General features: G+C 50.0%; 2 protein-coding genes across 4 annotated transcripts; both read left to right on the top strand.

Moving 5' to 3' along the window:
• The first annotated feature begins 1,156 nt into the window (after positions 1–1,156).
• GPR171 (G protein-coupled receptor 171) lies at positions 1,157–4,805 on the top strand. 2 transcript variants are annotated; one of them, XM_066193610.1, is made up of 2 exons: positions 1,157–1,224; positions 2,560–4,805. In XM_066193610.1, exon 2 carries the CDS (start codon positions 2,609–2,611, stop codon positions 3,578–3,580), a length of 972 nt encoding a protein of 323 aa, XP_066049707.1. In that variant the 5' UTR covers positions 1,157–1,224; positions 2,560–2,608; the 3' UTR covers positions 3,581–4,805. The 2 variants fall into 2 exon arrangements, with proteins under 2 accessions (XP_066049707.1, XP_066049706.1); XM_066193609.1 differs by having other exon boundaries at positions 1,158–1,224; positions 2,474–4,805.
• Positions 4,806–14,743: 9,938 nt separating this feature from the next.
• Positions 14,744–19,368, top strand: CLRN1 (clarin 1). Of its 2 annotated transcripts, none has more exons than XM_066193898.1 (3): positions 14,744–14,996; positions 17,961–18,140; positions 19,103–19,368. In XM_066193898.1, exons 1-3 carry the CDS (start codon positions 14,744–14,746, stop codon positions 19,366–19,368), a joined length of 699 nt encoding a protein of 232 aa, XP_066049995.1. The 2 variants fall into 2 exon arrangements, with proteins under 2 accessions (XP_066049995.1, XP_066049994.1); XM_066193897.1 differs by having other exon boundaries at positions 19,064–19,368.
• Positions 19,369–20,190: the final 822 nt, after the last annotated feature.

Genomic DNA, 20,190 nt, shown 5'->3' with positions numbered 1-20,190 from the left:
TAATCCTTTCACATCTTTCCCAGCACATCAGATACTCCAAGCCAGCTCCTCACACACTCAAGGAACCCACATTCCAATATCTGCTCTCCTCCCGTTACACTTCTGCAGGAAGGGCAGACCATTCTGCAGCAAAGGTTTACCAAACCAGCACTTTGTCTTTTTAGACCTGGAAAAATTCCCTGAGCTGTAAAGTGACTCTGCAGCAAAGGGGAAACTGACTGACAGACACACAGACAGACAGAAACAACTGCCACTGCTGCAGTTTGGGTTTTAAAACCCCCTACAAGTACAGGAAGATCGGCTTTGCATGAGCAGAACACTCTAAAATGAGTCGATGTTTGCTCACAACACAGGAGCATCCCAGATTATGAAGCTTTGCAAACATTTTGACAAATATGGTCTGAACTTCCAGTTTCTGGCTAAACCTAAAAGCAGACATGCTTCATCTGTTCCTCCTCAAAGCTCTGGCGTAGGGTTTGTAAATTCCTGTGGATTCTCAACCACAACCAAGGGTCACCGGTTGGTATTTCAGTATTGCTGTTAGTGCCTCACCCCCAGCATGGTGTCAGATCTTTTCTCATGATTTCCCAAACTAACCAGACAACAAAGAAAGATTTCCCTGACTTCCCCAATGTGTCACTTTTATTTTTAATAGTGCTTGGAAAATATCCAAATATTTAGACCGTTCATTGCAATCAGAAGAATCCCTATTAGTCTTCCAATCTGCCAACTAAGATGTAACCCTAAAACAAACACCACGAGATTCCCAGAACCTAGAATTTCATGCACGAGTATTAAAATGAATGAGGACCAACTGCATTGCAAAACCCTGATTTCAGACGGATTTTAAATGTGAGATATATGCAGGGAAGTGGGGAAAGAGAGTTTCAGACTTCGGAAAACTAAAATAAAGAACAGCCACCGGTGTCACACAGTTACAGCCCCCACACGCCTCTCCCCCAGGAACAGGAAAGAGAGGGCTCTGGGCTGTTCCGTGAGCACTTCTTTCTGTCACTGCTCTTTGGGGTAATTCCACGTGATTCAGCCACTTGAGCGCAGAGTTTAACTGCGTCAATCAGTACGTTTGGAAACCACAGCCGCGTTGTCGGAGCCAGCGGAGGCAGCCTGGGCAGGAGGTCACACACGGCAGGGTGGGACAGCAGTGCCTAAGGGACATCAGCCCGTGGCAGACGATGCTCGGAGAACCCCAGGACACCAGCACAGGTAGGTGGTTCCAGTCTCTGTCACTGCCTGTTTAGATCTCCACCAATGTACAGCCCAAAATCTAGCTGCCAAACCCTCCGGAGGTCGGGGTCAGCCTTTGGCAAGCCACCCTGGGTGTGGCAGCAGCCAGTGTCACTGTCACAGCCCCTCCGGGCTGGCTCTGCCGGGTCCCCCTGCCCACCAGGGATGGGGAAAGCTGGGCTGCCCCTGCCAGGAGCAGGAGATGCCTCAGCCCAGGGAGCCCAGCAGCAGCAGCAGCACTGCCTGCCCTGCCAGACCTGCTGCAACCCGGCTCCTGCGCTCGGGGCAGGAGGCACCTGCACAGAGCCAACTGCAGGGGACAAACTGCCCTCTCCAGCGTTTTAAACCACTGGAACATCTGCAATCGTTTAGCTCTGCAAACTGTGCAAATCTGGGTACCACTTAACAGATTAAATTATAGGTGCAGTACTTCTCTTGTATAAAATATTCTGTACAATATGGAAAAGATAGAAATGCTGCAGTCTGATGCTACTCAAGACAAATGTGTTGTTTCCAAGAAATTCAGAGGAGCAGCGTCTCCCACAGCCGTTCTCTGTAGCAGACTGACAGTGCAGCAAACAAACAAAACCCCCTCAGTCTTTGATGGGTGTTTAGTTAAATTAGGACCAAAATTTTCTACTTTCCTTTCCTACTGAAGCCTACAAAGCAAGTGAGCAAAACTAGTTATTATCTGCTTGTTTCAAAACGTGCTTTTCCTAAAGGCTTAATAAAAATACAGTGAATCCACTCTCTGTTCAAGTAAGAATGTGATAGAATGTTGTCCAGTTTGCAAACCATAGGACTGGTGAGGACCATGTGCTCACCCGTCTGACATTTCTGTATATTGCTTGGACAGTGCAATCCCTCAGAACTCCTAACACATTTTTACAGAACGGGGATGCTACAAATACTACTTTTTTTCAGGCATAGCTTCAATCCTTCGAAGGTTATGATGTTTTAGTATGGTGGTTATTAACCAGATGCTTGAATAGATTCAAACTTTTTTTTGCAGCATTTTAGCTGGAAGAAGGTGTTGAACCAAACACTGTCAGAATAGCTCCCGTAGTGGAAATGATGCTCAGAAGGCTCTATGCTTTCAGAAACAAATCCTAATTCATTCCTAATTCTTCCAGCATGAGAACAAAGCCTTCCTCAATATTTGGGAAGCAGCATGAAGAGAGAGAAAAATATTCCTTCCTAATTGTATTTTTTTTTTTTTTTTTTTTAGAATTAATCGAACAAAATTCTAAGAGGATGACTACTGTTGCCCAGGACAGGCTGATATCATTGATGTCCTCTTGGTTCTTTTTGTAGGTCCTTGACACCTTCCGTCAGCAAAGCCAACTCACGCAAGGAGTTTACAATGTCAAGCAACATTTCTGAATGCCATCTCTATGAGGAAATGGAACCTTTCACCTATTTTTACTACTTGATTTTTCTTATGGGAATTATTGGAAGCTGTTTTGCACTGTGGGCATTCACACAGAAGGACCAAAGCCAGAAGTGCTTGAGCATCTACTTAATCAACCTCCTGACTGCAGATTTCTTGCTGACTTTGACATTGCCAGTGAAGATTATTGTTGACCTCGGAATTGCGCCCTGGAATCTGAGGATATTCCACTGCCAGGTCACGGCCTGCTTCATCTACCTGAACATGTATTTATCAATCACCTTCCTGGGCTTTGTGAGCATGGATCGCTGCCTGCAGCTGATGCACAGCTCCAAGATCTACCGGATCCAGGAGCCGGGGTTTGCCAAGATGTTGTCTGCGGTCGTGTGGGTCACGCTTCTCCTCATCACCGTCCCCAACATGGCCATCCCCATAAAACACATCGAAGAAAGACCTGACGTGGGGTGCATCGACTTCAAAACGAAACTGGGGACGGACTGGCACGTGTTCACCAGCTTTGTCTGCACAGCCATCTTCCTGAACTTCTCGGCGGTGATGCTGGTGTCCAACGCGCTGGCGGTGCGGCAGCTGCGGCGGCTGCGGGGTGGGGAGCGCTCGGGCGGGGCGCGGCGGGCGCTGCGGCACATCCTGCTGGTCACGGCCGCCTACCTGCTCTGCTTCGTGCCCTACCACGCCGTGCGCATCCCCTACACGCTGAGCCAGGGCAGCGCCAGCGCCGGCTGCGCCCTGCGGAGAGCGCTCTTCAGAGCCAAGGAGGCCACCCTGCTCCTCGCCGTCTCCAACCTCTGCCTCGACCCCATTCTCTACTACCACCTCTCCCGATCCTTCCGGCTCAAGTTCGCCGAGACCTTTGCGGCCCCCAAGGAGGCGAGGGCGCTGGCGAAGGAGCAGCAGGCGGCGGCAGAGCTGCAGCCCAGCCCGTAAAACACGCGGGCAGAGCAGCACCGGCAGTCGCACGACTGGGCAGCGCCGCCGACTGTGCAAGCCTGGGAACCACCTGGGACGGATCCTATCTTAGCCCAGGTTCCCTACAGAGAGGGAATAAACCTGAGACCATGGGAGGTGGGACACGAGGAAGATGCTAATCGAGTAAGCCCCGTTGGTTCAAGACCTTGGACTTGTAAGGTCAAACCCCAGCCTTGTAACCACGATTGGACACTTACCCCCAGGTAAAACCCTATAAAACGCCCGGCTAATCACGCCCCTCCTCTCTAGGTGCTGGCTGCGGTCAGATGCATTAAAATCGGATCTCTAAGCTCTCCATCGTGCCTTTCTCGTTCATCAGCCACGTGCAACCCAGCCAAAATCGGAATTAGGGTCGCGGGCATCCCCCACCTGGCGAGGGCCGACAGCTGACGGGCCGCCAGCCCGAGCAGGGGGAAAACACCACCGAGAAACACCTGAACCTGTGTGGCACACTCACACAGCACACCTGAGCTCATACAGCACACCTGAGCTCACACAGCCCCCAGGGCCAGACACCTGTCCCTGTGTGACACACACAGCACACCTGAGCTCACACAGCCCCCAGGGATGGACACCCGTCCGTGTGTGACACACACAGCACACCTGAGCACACACAGCCCCCAGGGATGGACACCCGTCCGTGTGTGACACACACAGCACACCTGAGCACACACAGCACACCTGAGCACACACAGCGCACCTGAGCTCACACAACACCCAGGGATGGACACCCGTCCGTGTGTGACACACACAGCACGCCTGAGCACACACAGCCCCCAGGGATGGACACCCGTCCGTGTGTGACACACACAGCACACCTGAGCACACACAGTCCCCAGGGATGCCTTCGCAAACGGCTCAGAGGGCAGTGGTGACCCACCAGCCAACAGCAACACATGAGAATTCAAGTTCAGACCCAAACACACCTTAGAATTATTTATGGCAGACACCTGAACCCACCTTTACTGAGTTAGATATTGTGCATTTACTATATGAAATGACCTGGTGCTATCAAGTGAAGAAATTATTAAACAGCAGTTCTTCAGCTGCAAAGCTGATTTGATGATATTAAAAAGCATTTTAGAGGGCATTATTTACTCCAGAAAAGGAATTTTATACTGGACTGATTTAAAATTATTGTATCTGCTTACACCACACCTGCAGGCTTCATAAATAAATTTCTTCTTGCCAAGTTCCATTGTCTCTCCCTGCTGCTGCCTCCATGAATATGAGAAAAGGATGTCATTGCAGAAAATTCAAATTAATTGTAAGAGGAAGATAAAAAGTGTAAGTATCCAGAGACCAGGGAAAGGCACTGGTCACCCGCAGACCAGGGAAAGGTGTGGCACTGGTCACTCACCAGGGCTATGGGGAAGAGTGTGGCATACTGCAGGTGCCAAAGGAGGTCAGAATTGTTTGGGAAAATCAGTTCCCTCAGCCTGTCCCTCTTGGCTGACCTCTCACCGGTGACTGAGATCCTGATTTGCTGATACTCAAATCGAAATTTTACTTTATGATAAAGTTGCCTCACAAAAGCAGCGAAGGGTGATGTGGTCTGTGAGCAGGGGGAGCAGGAGCAGTGCACCCACAGAGCCCCCCAGCCCACTCAGCACACGGGATTTCCACACTCATTCCTCCTGACCTCCTCCTCCTGTTTCCAGACTGTGACTTGCATCACTCTGACACATTACAATAAAGAAACAAAACACCCCCCAATCTCTAAAGGCATTATCAGTCAGATAAGGTCAAAAAACTCCCCCAAAGCTCCATTTTACTTTGGACATTTTTAAGAGACACCATGTGTCTCTAGAACCCTGTATTTACAGAGCAGTAATGGGATGCAATGTGCTTATCACACAGAAATAATGGGATGTAATATCCAGCACTTTTTCCTTGTGCACCCCTGAGCTGCCTCTGCTGATCTCACTCGTCCCTCCCAGGCTGGCCACCATCTCTGAAGGCTTCAAAATACCAGCCTGCAAATCAAAGAGGTGTGATTTCCCTTCCCTCCCCCAGATCAGTGGAAGCTACACAGAGCAGTGACCATCATGAGGGCTAGGGCCAAGCACTGCACCCTCAGCAGGTGAACAATTCCCTCAGGGTGACTGGGAATTACAGACCCGGGAGCATGAAAGCTGCTGCTTCACATCTGCCCCAGCTTCCCTCCTCAGACAAACAGAGCACAGGTCTGTCCTGAACACGGCTGCTGATACACACACAACTAGGGCAGGGAGAGCAGAGGGAGGAGGGGAAATGCTTTTCTCTCACCCAAATAAAGCAACATCACCACTGCTGTGGTGAGATTAGTGGGCTGCCACCAGAAGCAGAGATGTTGTAGATTTCTGAGGACAATGCAGAACACCCCAAAGACTGCTCCCCACTGATGAAGACTTTGGGCAAGTGGGCACCACCAGGGCCATTCCCACACTGGGTTCTGGGGACACAGGGCCCTGGCAGCAGCTGGGACGAGTGAAGCTGGAGGGTCTGACCAGCAAATACGTCATTTTGCTTTTGGCTGGAAATAACAAATGTGAAGCCACACGGTTTCCTGTCTCACAAAGGCTGTACCTCAGGGCTTCCTCCCTTCCAACACCACATTCACTCACTCTCACACACTCAGAATGCAGCAGTCTCTCAGAATAATCAGCCTCTGGGTTTGTTTTATCTGGGTCCTGCATCTGCAGCTGGTCTGGCCTGGACAAGTGCAGACCACACCTCAGAGGGGCTCAAACTGCCAAAAGACCAGCATTAAGGTCACAAGAAAAAGCAAGCTTGAAGCTGTGTGCTCCTCTTAAGTTATCAAAGACATAGAATAATTTTTTTTTCATTCCAGAGAGATTTTGTGCTTTAACTCCTTTAGATGAGCAGGAACCTGGTGCTGGATTTCCTAAAATAGTTAAGGATGAAAACACCCAGACAGGAAACTGGGCAATTTGAACAACCAAAGCAATGCTAACTGCATTATTAAAACTGTTACAAGGCTGCTCAGAACATGCTCTATTCTCCCAGTGCTGGGGAAGCAGACTGATTCTGCAGATACTATTTTGCTCATCTTGTCTCTCTTTCCTGTCAAGCAGTCTGAAGCACTCAGATCTGGGCCTCTCACGTAGTTAAAAATGTTAAATTGAAGCTCCATGACTCCAAGACCCATCAGAGCTCCTTTCCCACAGTGGGGTGGAGAGTTTTGTTTTTCTGTTTCATTTCCAGAAAAGTGATCTCAGAAAGACAAATATCAACTCTCTGCATTTGTCACAAGCCCCACTCGTGAGAACCACATTCAAAACAGGACTTTTTCACTCCTAAGTGAAAAACATCCCTTGGCATCATAAGAATTCATATGGACTTCAAAGACAGCATCAGAAACAAGACTAAACACAAGTGCGGAGCCCTACGTGCATAAATATCCATGGAGTTTTGGGATTCTGCATAGTGATTTCAAGAAATTCAATATCAGTTCCTAAAAATCAGTCACTCTCCTCTATCCTCCATTCACTGCTGCACACTGGCTAGAAAATCCTGCAACCACGCTGCTTGTACCACATACCCCCCACTGCTGAGGTCTCTTTCAAGCTATACTGTACCAAGATGTATTTCGCTACACAGGAAACTGAAAAGTTCAAGGGTCTCACCAACCATTCCAAACCTCTTAAAAAGGATTAAGAGGTGGTAAAGCCATTCTTTCTCAGTTCCCTTCCACAGTGGTACTTGTGACAGACTATGACAGATAATAAAATACATCTAGTTCAAGTGTTAGGTGAAATTTGAGTGCGTTTAAGCCCTAGGAAAATGACAGGTGAACTCACAGAGGAAAAAGTCACTATTGCATGTTCCAGCTCACCCTTCTGAGGACTCTGTTTCTGCCACATCCACTCCTGCCCTCACAGGGACTCCTTGCCTCATGGGGGGCTGCAGACAAGCCACAGGTATTCCAAGTCTGGACCGGTGCTGTACAGTAGCAATACAGAGTGTTTACTGGATTTACACCTTCACAAAAATCACCACTGTGAAAACCACTCTGGAGCTGTGCACAAGAGATGATTTGAGTCAAGGAAATGTCACGTGGAAAATACCTGTGGCCAGAAATAAGGTCAGCAGTTTTCTCTGCATTCCCATCTGAAAAGAAAGTGAATTTACTGCTTTGTGACACAGAATAAACTTCTAGATTTTAAGTCCTCCTACTCAGGCAGATCTCCTGAGGAGCCCACACAAGACAAAGAGAACCAGAAATGAGAGGTCCTTTCATTGCTCAGTGCACACTCACCAGGCAGCAGCCCGGCCACTGTGCTCATTGTGATGTTACATCTTTATGGGCCACCAGACCTTCCCACCAAAACAACTCAACAACTGCTGTTATTGTTTGAAACTCCACGAGCAAAGAGCTGAACCTCTGTGAGCTACACTCAGTGCAGGGCTTTGGGCTGGTGCAGCCCTTGCCTGCATGAAAACCTACCACACAAGAGCAGCTGGGAGACAATCACAGAATCATCCCGGTCGCAAAAGGCTTGTAGGATCATCAAGTCAAACCATAAAGGCAGCACTGCCAAGCCCACCACTAAAACACGCGTGATCCATGATAAAGGCTCAAACCGAGATGTGAAAACTGGAAAAACAGACAGGAAATAGGTTCCAAACATGGTTCAGTTGGGCTCACATCAAAGCACAGGCGGCAGGCAGCTGTCCTTCAAAGAACAACAGCAATTTTTAACAACAACAACAACGTCAGTAGGCAGACGTCCTAGTTGTGGGCATCCTATTTACAAAACAAAAATCCTTACGGGTTTTCTTGAGCTGCCGGCTGAAAAGAGTGTACACAACCTCGTCACTTACGGCCTCTCCTGCCAGGGAAAAGCAGAAGTTTATTAGGGGGGGAGGAAACGAGAGACAAAAAGAAGACGAACAGCACCGCCCGTGGTGACATCCCCGCATCAGCGGGCCGTGGGGCCATCCAGCGGCCGTGGGGCGACTCGGCAGCCCGGACATCCTCCGGGGCTCTGTGACCCACCCGGTGTTCTGGGACCCCGCCCGGGGCTCTGTGACCCCTCCCGGGGCTCGGCAGTGCCCTCCCCTCACCCCCCGGGGCAGGGCAGGGCCGCCAGGTGACAGTCTGCCCAGCAGGTGACACCTGAACCTGCACAGGTAAGGTCAGTGTGTGTGTTCCCTGACCATGGCAGGAGGATGGAACTGGGAGATGTTGAAGGTCCCTTCCAACCCAACCCGTTCTCTGTGGCTCTGCAGGTTCCAATGTCAAAATGCACAGGCACCATCCACCAAACACTCTGCGCCAGTCTCAAGAGTTGAGCTTGGGCCAAGCAACAACTAAATCTTGAAATTTCCACAGATGGTTAAGGAACTGCACATAATTTGGCAGTTTAATTTCTTCTCAGCTCCAGGTCTGGTAAGGTAAGGCTAAAACTTTCAAAGCTTTCAAAACTTTCCTTCTCTCAGAAAGAAGTCAGCACCTTCTCCGCTTCTGCTCTCACTCGAATCCGCTGTGCCTGCTGTGCGAACACGGGCACTCTGCTCTCATACCCAGCAACGCTTTATTCCCCCTCAGCTTCCTTCACCTCTCAGGACAGTGTGGTGCCCGTAGGAGATTTCCTGCAAACCTGCATAAGGATGTCTGGTACTGTGAGCTGGGGAGCACAGCTCCAAGGGCCCAAAGTTTTCAAGGCAACCTCAGCTCACAAAGCACCATAAAACAAAGGCAATAATGGCAGAAAGCCTGCATTAAAAACAGAATAATGACTTTCAGAAGTTTCCCTACCAACTCTGCCTTTTGAAACACAAAGAGAGAGCATTACTATAATTATATCTGGAAGTCAGAAAAACTTTGGAACACAGACAGAGAGAAGGAAGAAAAAAGATACAAGTGTGAGTGCAACAGCACAAAACCACATCAGTTGGCTCCGAAAGCAAATGAAGGCAAAAAGGCAGCACCCAAATGATAAAGCATGTCACACCCTACCTGCTCGAAACCACAGCACATCCGTGTGCTGAAGTCCTGATGTCATACGGGCATTAGGGTTAAGAACTGTCAGAAACCTCCCCTGCCTGCTGTGACAGCTCTCCTTCCTCAGTTTCTCTCTGATTGCCGTAAAAGTGTGCTGGGAACACAAAGACAACTCTGGCAAGTGTTTCACTCCATCCCACCTGCTCTGAGCTCCACATAACGGTTTATTGGCACATCTGTCTCCCTGGAAATGCTCCCAGAGGTGTCATCCCCCAACACCACATTCTGCTTGCTCATGCAAAGCCACTAAAGCACTGATGGGCAGTGAGGAGGCAGCAGGTCTGTGCACAGGGTCCTGGGCTACAGCCAGCACTGGTTGGGAACAGCCACTGACAAAACACATCCACTCATGTTTTCCACTTTCAAATTTTACTCCAACAGTAAAAGGAGTTTGTATTTTTAAAGTCAGATATTTCATCTTTTCTCCAAATACCTTCCAAGGAAACTCAGGAGTTTGACGTCATACAAAGACCCAGTGCCATTATCATCTGCACTACACACATTAAAAGAAGGACTTCAAAATGCCAAGGATTTCTGATTAAATTTTTCATTGATCTCTGGAAATGGGTTTGGGAGCAGAGGCAAAATATAAAAAACTCCAAGAGTGTGTAGTGTAATCCCCAACGTTTGTTTGGAATTGTCTTACCTGCAGTTGACTCCTAGCACTTGTCAAACGACCTCCACAGCATGGCCTCTTTGCTTTCTCTGCTGTTCTACTCCATAAACCTTTGCCCAACCTGTAAGAAATAGAGCTGCTAATTAGCTGGCAGTGGGAAATGTCAATTCTGTGTCAAGCCTGTGACAGCCCTCTCGGCAGGAACAAGGGATCCATCCTACAGTGTCCCTGCACTTGGGAACAACAAACTGAGGGACATTCTGTGCAAATCTTCTCTGCTAAGAATCTACTTGCACAATAAAACATTGTCTCCTCCCATTCCACCCAGCAAAACTGAACTTTTAGCATGTCTGAACAGTCACATCTCCCAATACGTACACCAAGCTTCCTCTTACCTGTCATTTTACATCCTGAAGTAATTGCAGCTCAGTAACAGAAAACATCTGAATGTAACTAAAATTCCTGATGTTTTCCTGAAATCTGTCCTAGAACGAAGCTCAACACCAGCACAGCACTAGTCTTGACACTAGACTCACAGAAAGATCCAAACTTGGCTGCAGTCCTAATGACCAAAATGATTATTGGGATATAAACCAGATCTTAATAATCTGGCAAGAAATAGATCTTAGCTGCTGGTTAAAGGCTGAATTTCCATCCAGCATAGGTAAACTAGATGGAGCAACTTGAAGTAAATCCAGAGGTGAGCCTGGATTAATGTTCATATTTTCATTTGTGGAATAATTCCGCACCAAGGCTCTTGGGCAACAAAGAGTTACAGTCTGCAAGCAAGAGAACAAATCTAGTAATTTCTTTTTCTGAACATGTGTGATAGACAAAACCACCAATAAGAGTCCATGAAATCAGAAACACTTTTGGTCCAACTGCTACAGTAAAAGAAACAAGACAGGCCTATGCACAACTACTTTAGAGGAATTTCCATTTGAGGAAATCCAACTGTAGTTTTATTTTCCTTCTTCATCATTTAAAAAATGCTTAAATATATAACTGTTCGATTCTCACTTGTATTGCTTTCATAACACCATCAAAGAACACCACTAAAGGTTCATTTCAGTCAGATCCTCTCTGCAAAATGGTAACAGGATTAACAAAAAAAAAAAATCATTTGTTGTTCAGCTTAGAGAAAAAAGCTACATGTGAAAAATGAAAATTTAAGAAATTAATTAAAATCAACTCCTCAGTCAAGACTTTAAAGCATAAAAGAGTAATTTAAATGCACCATGAACTGAGCATTCACTTCAGAAGAAACATTTTGCATTGACAGGCTTCACAACATTGATTTTGCCTGTCCCAGGTGCCACCACCCTGCAGCACTTGGCAGCAGAATGTTCTGCTCGTTGGGGTCAGACCTTCAGCATCCCCTGAAATGGAGCAAGCCGACTCATCCTGAAGGTGTTTGTTTTTGAGACTGCTGCATTGCTGCTCAGGGAGCTCCCCCAGCCCAGATCTGGGTCAGAATGCAGCACCCTGGCAAACACTTCCCACAGAAACATTCCTCTGGGAAGATGGGGAGCTGGTCTGAACCCAGGCTGAGCTACAGACCCGTGTGGCAGCACGAGGGAAAGGGGGACAGAAAAGAGCAGAACGAGCACACACAGCCCCAAACAGCAGAGGCTGAGCAGGAAGATGACCAGCTGTGTCACCAGTAGAGTCACTGTAACACTGCCAGAGGTCACAGCCCAGCAGCCCAGGACAGAGAGAAACCCAGCATTCCCAGAATAGATCCAAGTTCAAAAGGAAAAGAGTCACAGCACACTGAGAACCAGAGAGAATCTGACCTCCAGGCTCAGGCCCCTCAGCAGAGAGGGATGAGGATACTCTCCCACTTTCCTTCCTCAGAGAGTACCCACACACCTTCCCTGGGAGCAGCCCTGCCTGCCCTGGCCTCTGGGCTGCCCACATGCCACAGTTGGGGAAAGCTGCAGCCCTGAGAGAGGGAGCTGCCACCAGGAGAGCTCTGAAACACTGCCCCGAGTGCTGGGGCAGTGCCAAACCCAGCCTCACACGGTCCTGGGGAACCTGCTTGGGCTGACCTCCCCTGGGGAGGGCACAGATCACATCATCTGCAGAGGTCCCTGACCTGTTCCATGATGTGTGATCCCCTGAGCATCAGCAGAGTGCTGGCACCAGCACAGGACGTGCTGTGCAAGCCCCAAGAGAGACACTGAGCAAACAGCAGCAGGAGGCTTTGGGGGAGTCCCACTAGATCAGGGCTCAGGAAGGCAAACAAACACAGCCCTTTATTCTTCAGGAAAGTATTACTCTCTTGATATTCCTGTGACTGCCAAACAACAAACACAAGCAGGCAGGTTCTTCTGTTCCACAGTCCTGAAAACTGCAGAAGTGGGTCAGGCAATATAAACCCCTCAGAAATGTGACAAAACAGCGCGAAGTGTCCCGCAGTGGCCCCAGGCATCAGTGACAGGCTGGATGGAGCCGAGGAGCCCCGGCAGGGCAGAGCCCCCCGAGGTCAGTATGGGGCTGCTCCTGCCCAGCCACACTCAGCAGCACCACGGGGTGTCCAGAGCAGAGGGAGACGCACGGAGGAAACCCTCCATCCCAGAGGGAAGGCCTGGCCATCCCAGGCAGCAGAGCCACCCCTTCCCCAGCAGAGCTGCAGAAGACACAGGAACACCACGGGCTTCTCCAAGAGGAAAGCTCTGGGGCTCCCTTTTCCCGCATCAGTGGATATCCCACAGCTGACCCCTTCCTGGCAGGGCTGCAGCCGTGATCACAGCCTGTAACCCGTGTCCTGCCCTACAGAGCAGCCTCCCCTCGCCCAGCAGAGCTGTCCTCTCCTCGGGTGCTGGAGAGGTGGGCATAGTCCTCCACCAGAGTTACAGCAAGCAAGCATGAGGACTTTTCCCCTTTCGGCCCATTATTTATGCCACATCCTCTCCCTGAGCTGCATCCCTGCAGCAGGACGAGCACGAGGTACTTTGGAAAAACAAGACTGGACACTGGGTTGCAAACAAGTCTAAATAAGATTGACAGCAGCACTCTACAAATGAGCTGGTGTTTAAATGTGCTATGGAGGAGAAATGGCAAACCACGTGCCTTTTGTCTCTTAGCAATTCTCAGGTCAGACAATAGATAATTTGAAATAATTTGAATAGATAATTTGAAACCGACAATAGCAATAAAGTAGGCTGGGAGTGACATACACTGTCATGCATTTCATGTCATGCTTGCCAAAGGCAAGAACTAACAAGTCTGATAAATGGGCAATAGCTTACCAAAAAAAACCAAACAAAACCAAAAAACAAACAAACAAACAAACAAACAAAAAAACCCCAAACCAAATCACTAAATCCCTTCTGCACAGCTTTGTTTCATTTTAATACCAGCTTTGCCTTAAAACCTCCTTATCTAGTTAACTAGATGATGTGATGTTTTTAAACCACCTGCAGAGCGTGTGCAAGCAGTTAACAAAGCAGTAAGTTGTTCTGATTGAGACAAAACCCAAACCCAGTGTCTGTGAGGCCCCTGGCAGTGGGTGGGTGGATGCAGCTCTGGCCACACTCCACACACCGTGCAGTGACTCGGCCTCTGCGAGGAGCAGGGCAGGCGCCAGCAGCACCAGGACACCAGACACAGGAGCCGTGTGTTCCTGAGCCTCAGGGTGGGCTGCGTCTGCTGTCAGGCTGTAAGAGAAAACCCATTTGTGTATATTCCAAACCTGGACTGAACAGTTTGCCTGAGCATCCTGCACGCTGCAGCTGGAATAGCACTGTACATACCAGACACGCTGCCAGGAGCACCCTGACAGGGAGAGCAAGGACAAACAAGCGCCCAAATGCAACGGGATACTGGAGAGGGGCCTCCTGTTTTGGCAGGGTGCTGTGTGGTACCTGGGCATTACCTTAAAAAAGAGCAAAAAAGAAATACACTCGGGGAAATAAATAAATAAATAAATAAATAAATGCCCAGAGCCAAGAAAAGAAAACAACAACCAAAAAACCACAAGACAGCAGCTCAGCATTTCTGGCTTTAGAAAAAAAAAACCCGCAAAAATAAACCCTCTGAAAGCTTCCTTTGTGGAGAGCAGATAATCAGACAGAGCAGCCAAGCTCGACGTCTGAACCCCCAACTCATCCACATCCCCGGGGGCTGGGACGAGCAGAGCGCTCCTCAAATTACAGAGATCTGTCATCCTAAACCCTCGCTATCGAGTGACAGGGGATGCACAGAGACATCTGCGAAGCTCTACAGAAGGGCACAGGGAAGAAGGGCATTTAGAGCATCCTCCAGCCAGGGCTGGGACTGGGCACTGGGCTCTCAGTTCAGGGCTGACCAGGCGCTGGGGCACTCAGGACAGGGCTGGGCACTGGGCACTCAGGACAGGACAGGGCTGGGCACTGGGCTCTCAGTTCAGGGCTGGCCGGGCACTGGGCTCTCCATCCGGGCTGCTGCCACTCTCCGGACCCGGGCACGCCTCTCTCCCGGCAGCCGCGTCCCCGCAGCCCCGAGTGCCACCATGCCAGCGCAGCAGAAGAAGCTGATCTTCTGCACGGCCGGGGTGCTGAGCCTGGCGTGCGCGCTGGGCGCGGCGGCGGCCGTGGGCACCCAGCTCTGGGTGCGGGGCTCCGTCCTCTGCAGCACCGGAGCGCTGCTGGTCAACGCCAGCGGCCCCGAGCTGCACAAGTTCATCGGCCACATCCAGTACGGGCTCTTCTCCGGGCAGCGGGTGCGTCAGTGCGGGCTCGGCGGGAGACCCTTCCAGTTCTCATGTGAGTACCGACCGTGTTCGGGATGCTCTGCAGCGCCCTGCGGGACAGGGATGGGGACAGGGCTGCCCGCACGGACACACGGACACCGGCGGGACAGGGGACAGGGACAGGGCTGCCCGCACGGACACACGGACACTGCCAGACAGCGCTGCCCGCACAGCCCCTCGCTCAGACAGGCACCGATCCCGCAGCACGGCCCCGCCAAGGGAACGCTGCCCTGGCTGTGCTCTGATCTGCAGGGTCAGTAACTTTTTTTATCATACTGATACAGCCTGGCTAATGTCGTCAAGAATCTATGAAGCAGTTACACAGATGGCCGCGTTCCATAAGATTTATACTATTACTTTACAAAGAATATTTGGGGGGTTTAATTAATCCTCTGTGTGCCAGCACTACAACATTACCTCTGTGCTGCCAAAAAGGATGAACTAAACCAGCAAGAACCTCAGGAAAGAGCTGGGGCACTGGCTGCTATAGAGAAACAAAGCAGCCCAAAGTTTGCAGTCTGTGGCACTAATTGGAAGAAGGACTGGGGGAGGCTGGCTGGGGGATGCTGGCTGTCTTGACACCTGACACAGAATGTCAAAGCGCTAGTAACGCAAGGGGAGGTTGCCAGACTAGGAACCAGAAATTATTTACTATATAACATTTTCCCAAAATAGTAAACCGAGCTAATTTAATATAGTATTAGTATTTGCTCTCTCTGAATTCCATCACTAGTCTGTCTAAACCCTGAAGTTCGCTCTTGATTGCTTTGTTGTGCCATCCCAGTGTGCAGTTATTGCACGGTGGGTGAATTCCCAGAGGGGTCTGCGCAATCCCAAGGATTTGGTTTACTGCTGTAGGTGAGGCATGACCAGGGCTGGTCCAGCTGCAGCAGCTCTGGGACGGACCCTCAGGTTCAGTCAGTGACAGCCGTGAGGGGTCAGGAGCATTCAGCTCAGAGAGCACTGAGAACAAGGTGCTGATCCAGTTCCTGGGGCTGCAGCAGCCCCCTCCCATCACCTGGCTGCCTTGGAAGCTCGCCAGGAGCATTCAGGAAAGCAGGACAAGCTCACAAAATACACAGCCATAGCTTAATGCACTCACTGCACTTTAGCCCGTCTGAGGAGAGCAGACGTGGAAAACAGGCAAAATTATTTAGTTCTAGGCTTGTTCCCATTAAATGCTCCCCTCTGACCACTGTATCTCTTTTAATTGTAATATGAATTTGCCCAGCCAGCAAACCCAGTTCAGCTGGGGAAAGCTTCTGCTCCATTTGTTCCCACTCATTCCCATCAGTTTCTAGGTCAGTGGTTCATTTTCTAAAGGTCTCTGCCATGCACAGCACACATGGGTTCATTCAGGACCATGGAGGAATGTTTTCCTTTCAAGACAGCATTGCTTCTGGAATTAATTTTCCCTAATACATCACACATAAAATGTTAACGACAGAACCAGCTATAGATGCAGGTGCCCAGGGGAGGATTCAATGCCATGCCATAATTTATTTTCTTAAAACAAACCATGCAAAATTGTGTTATTAAATACAAGAGCTCTGCATGTCTTCCCAAAACATCAGAGAGTGTCACAGGAGCTAATGCTATTCCTTGTAGGAATCCTGCACAGGGAAGCCCTGGCAGGGGCTCTGAGATGTCCCCAGAGCCGTCCCCTCCTCAGGCTGGGCACCCCCAGCTCTCCCAGCCTGGCTCCATGAGCTCCTCCGGACTCCCTCAGCAGCTCTGTGTGGTTTTGGTACTGGGGCCCAGGGCTGGGGCAGCTCTGCAGTGCAGCCCCAGCTGGGCAGGGCAGAGGGGCAGCATCCCCCTGCCCTGCTGCTCACACTGTGGGGCCAGCCCAGGGCAGGCTCTGGGTGCAGAGCTCACAGAGTTCTCACCCACAGCACCCCGTCCTTCTCCTCAGGCAGCCCCAACACATCCCACCCAGCCTGTGTCTGTGCTGGGGCTGCCCTGAGCACATTCAGCACCGTGCACTTGGCCTCCCTGGACTTCCTGAGCTTTGCAGACATTTGTTTCATTAATTTCCCTTTCATTTAGTCAGGGAGATGAATGGACTCATTTTTGAGGACTCCATTACCTGCTGCTCTGTGTTCCTGCGTGGGGCTGCAGGGCAGTTTGCTGGTACAGACTTTACAAGGAGGAGTAATTGATGTGAGGCTGCTTTACTCTGCTCACGTTACAGCCACAGCAGAGCAGCACCAGACATTATTAATTACCTCACTTCAGTCGTGCCCCCATGGATCAGGAGCAGTGAAGTGTATTTCACAGTTCCTTCCTAAACAGCTCTTTTTGCCAAACAAATAGGATTTGTTTAAAATCATTTTCTTTTGCTGTCTGAATGACTGTCCCTGTGCCGTAGACAAACAGGACCACAATCGGAAACAGTAGCTTAAAAGCTGCATAAAAATATTTAGAACAAATTATTCCTGAAATTGTGCATCCACAATCATAGCATAATTTCCTTTCCCATGTCACAGCCCTTTGTGGGACTTCATGAACATAAATGAAAGCAAGGTCTAAAGAAAGATTCATTATCCCTCTCCCAGGGCAGAGTGGATGGCCAAGCCTTCAGCCAGGGGAGATCAGCCCCATGACACTGGCACTGAGAGAGGCCTCGGTGACACCTTCTGCCAGACCTGCCTCCTCAAATACAACCTCCCGGTTTTTCCCCAGAAGATGCTTTCCACATTAATGACCAAATACCACCCTCAGGAAGGGGAGGAGAGGCTTTCCCTGGAGCTGCTCTCTCTCTCTCTCCTGGCCAGTCTATGATTCTGAGTTTCACAGAATTTTTTCTGCCTCCAAACATCCACTAAAAACCATTTCTAGTTAATAATTTCATCTGGTGGCGTTTAGAAGAGCAGGATTAAAACAACTATCACAAACGAGCAGGAACCCCCCAGCCTGACATCAGAGGCAACTTTGCCTAATGTGTATAATAACGTTGTGTTTGTTTTGTTTTCAGTTTTTCCAGATTTGCTCAGAATTATCCCTGCAAGCATCCATGTCAGTGTCATTCTCTTCTGCTCAGTACTGATTGTCTTTGCCCTGGTGTCTGCAGGGTTCTTCATGCTCAATGCCTTTGGCAGCCCCTACGAGACCCTGCACGGCCCCCTGGGGCTGTACCTGTGGAGCTTCATCTCCTGTGAGTACCCCGGGCTGTGCTGGGGCTGGCACTGCCCACAGCACCCCTTGCCAGCCCAGGAGAGCCTTAAAACTGAGTTAAACTGAGTTAAGCTGAGTTAAACCGAGGCTGCATTGACTCTAAACTGGCAAAGGCAAGCCAGGCAGGAAGGCAGGTGACTCTGCCATATCAGCCCCTGAGTTTTCCAGGTGGAAGCTGGGAGATAAACTGGGGAAATCCCATGTGAGGGTGGGTGGCAGGATGGGAAGGGGCGAGCAGCTGCAGGGAGCCATGGCAGAAGGGCCCCAGGAATGCAGAGCTGGGGTGGCATCACTGGCACCCCGCACACAGTCAGACCCAGGAACCAGAGTAGGAATAGGGGGGAAAACAACCCGAATATGCCAGTGATGCAGCTGGCCCCACAACAGGAGGGCTCCAGGCAATGTGGGCGAGGTCAGCAGCACAGCCTGGAGCAGCACAGCCTTCCCAAGGGCAGAGGAGCTGAGCAGCCAGAGCGGGGCTGGCAGCAGCTCCCGGGCTCTGAGGAACCGCTCAGGGATAACAGAAGGTCCCCACCCCTCTGCCACACACACACCCGCTCCCTGGGCTCTGGCCTGGCTGACAGGCAGGTTTACCCTGGCTTCACAGGGTATTACACATTACAATGGTAATTTAACAAAGGGTTCAGCACGTGTTTGTGTTCAGAGAGCTCCTTTCTGCTCAGTGGGACAATGAGCAACTTAAAGCTGAACATGAGCACTGGCACTTCACTAGCTCAGGGCACTAAATACTCCTGGCCCTGAGCCAAATTCACTTAGAAAGGCTTACCCATTTCAGTAGCCATTGGCTTGGGTTCCAAAAAGAATCCCTGTTAAAGCTAAGGGCCACAAAAGCACTCTCTGTGTGGTATTTGGCTGCAGCTTATATCACACAGCATGGCTGAGGGATTGCTGAGTTGATGAGCATCTCCCCCTCCCTTCCAGGTTCCTGTGGCTGCCTCATCATGATTCTCTTCTCCTCAGAGGTGAAGATCCACCACCTTTCAGAGAAAATTGCTAATTTCAAAGAGGGGACCTTTACGTTCAAAACTCACAGCGAACAGTTTGCAGATTCCTTCTGGACCATCCTGGTTTGCTCCCTGGTGCACTTCCTCAATGCCCTGCTGATCCGATTTGCTGGATTTGAATTTCCCTTTTCAAAATCAAAAGATTCAGGGACAATCACAGGAGCAGTTGACCTGATGTATTAAAATGATGGGGTTTAAGAATGTTTCAAGTAAAGAAATTTGTCACTATTACATCAACAACCACCAGAGGTACCAACTTGTGAATGATTAGCTCTAGAGAAGGTAAAAAAGGGGAAGGTTCAAGTAAGTGTCAATATGGTTTAAGCAGTGAACAGAAGAAGATGTGCTGTATGGTAATGTCTGGATGGAAAATCCCTCTTTCTTGAGGTAAGATCTTATTGAGACATTTTTTTCCTGTAAACTGTTTAAAAAGTGGCTGGTATGAAGAAAAATAGGACACTCAGTAGCGTTGCACTGAATCTGGAAAGTCCAGTCGATGGCTTTCAGTAGAAGCACACACTCACCAGCAGCAGCTCTGCCCTCCAGCCCTGGTGAAGACAAGGATGCAGCCGTGACCACAGCAGGGCCCAAGGACACCCAGCAAGGGACAGGACAACGCCCAGGCTCTGCCCCAGCACCCCTCAGACTCCAGCTCACGTGTGCAGTGCTCAGAGGGCACACTCCAAACCCCTGCACTTTGACCTGGCTTCACGTGCATGGCAGCAGCTCCATTTCTCTCCGTGAAACTCTCTGGGTTTTGTCCTTTTAATAAACCTGACTGTGCTCCAAACCCAAAGTCTGGGAGCCCTCGTTTCCCCAGCAGCTGCTGGGTGACAAAGCTGGCACAGCACAGCAGGTGCAGGGGAGATGCCACGTGCTCCTGCTTGCCTGAGGGAGGCAGCCAGGCCTGGCAGTGCAGGACAAACCCTCTGCAGCTCACCAGGCAAAGGGCATTTCCCAGGGCAGAGCAATGGGGCTGAGCCCGGGAACCTCCACCAGAGAACA

This window comes from Chamaea fasciata, unplaced genomic scaffold (genome assembly GCF_029207755.1).
Source record: "Chamaea fasciata isolate MVZ Bird 193981 ecotype frontalis unplaced genomic scaffold, bChaFas1.0.hap1 SCAF_11, whole genome shotgun sequence".
NCBI lineage: Eukaryota > Metazoa > Chordata > Aves > Passeriformes > Sylviidae > Chamaea > Chamaea fasciata.
Note: the sequence above shows the minus strand (reverse complement) of the source record. Positions and strands in the feature narration are given on the sequence as shown.

Bases quoted from the DNA above. Each gene is read 5' to 3' on its own strand.
- CLRN1 (XM_066193897.1), top strand. From the start codon at position 14,744: ATGCCAGCGCAGCAGAAGAAGCTGATCTTCTGCACGGCCGGGGTGCTG. The intron at 14,997-17,960 runs GTGAGTACCGAC...TTTTGTTTTCAG, and splicing joins GAGACCCTTCCAGTTCTCAT to TTTTTCCAGATTTGCTCAGA. The intron at 18,141-19,063 runs GTGAGTACCCCG...AGCATGGCTGAG, and splicing joins CCTGTGGAGCTTCATCTCCT to GGATTGCTGAGTTGATGAGC.
- GPR171 (XM_066193610.1), top strand. From the start codon at position 2,609: ATGTCAAGCAACATTTCTGAATGCCATCTCTATGAGGAAATGGAACCT.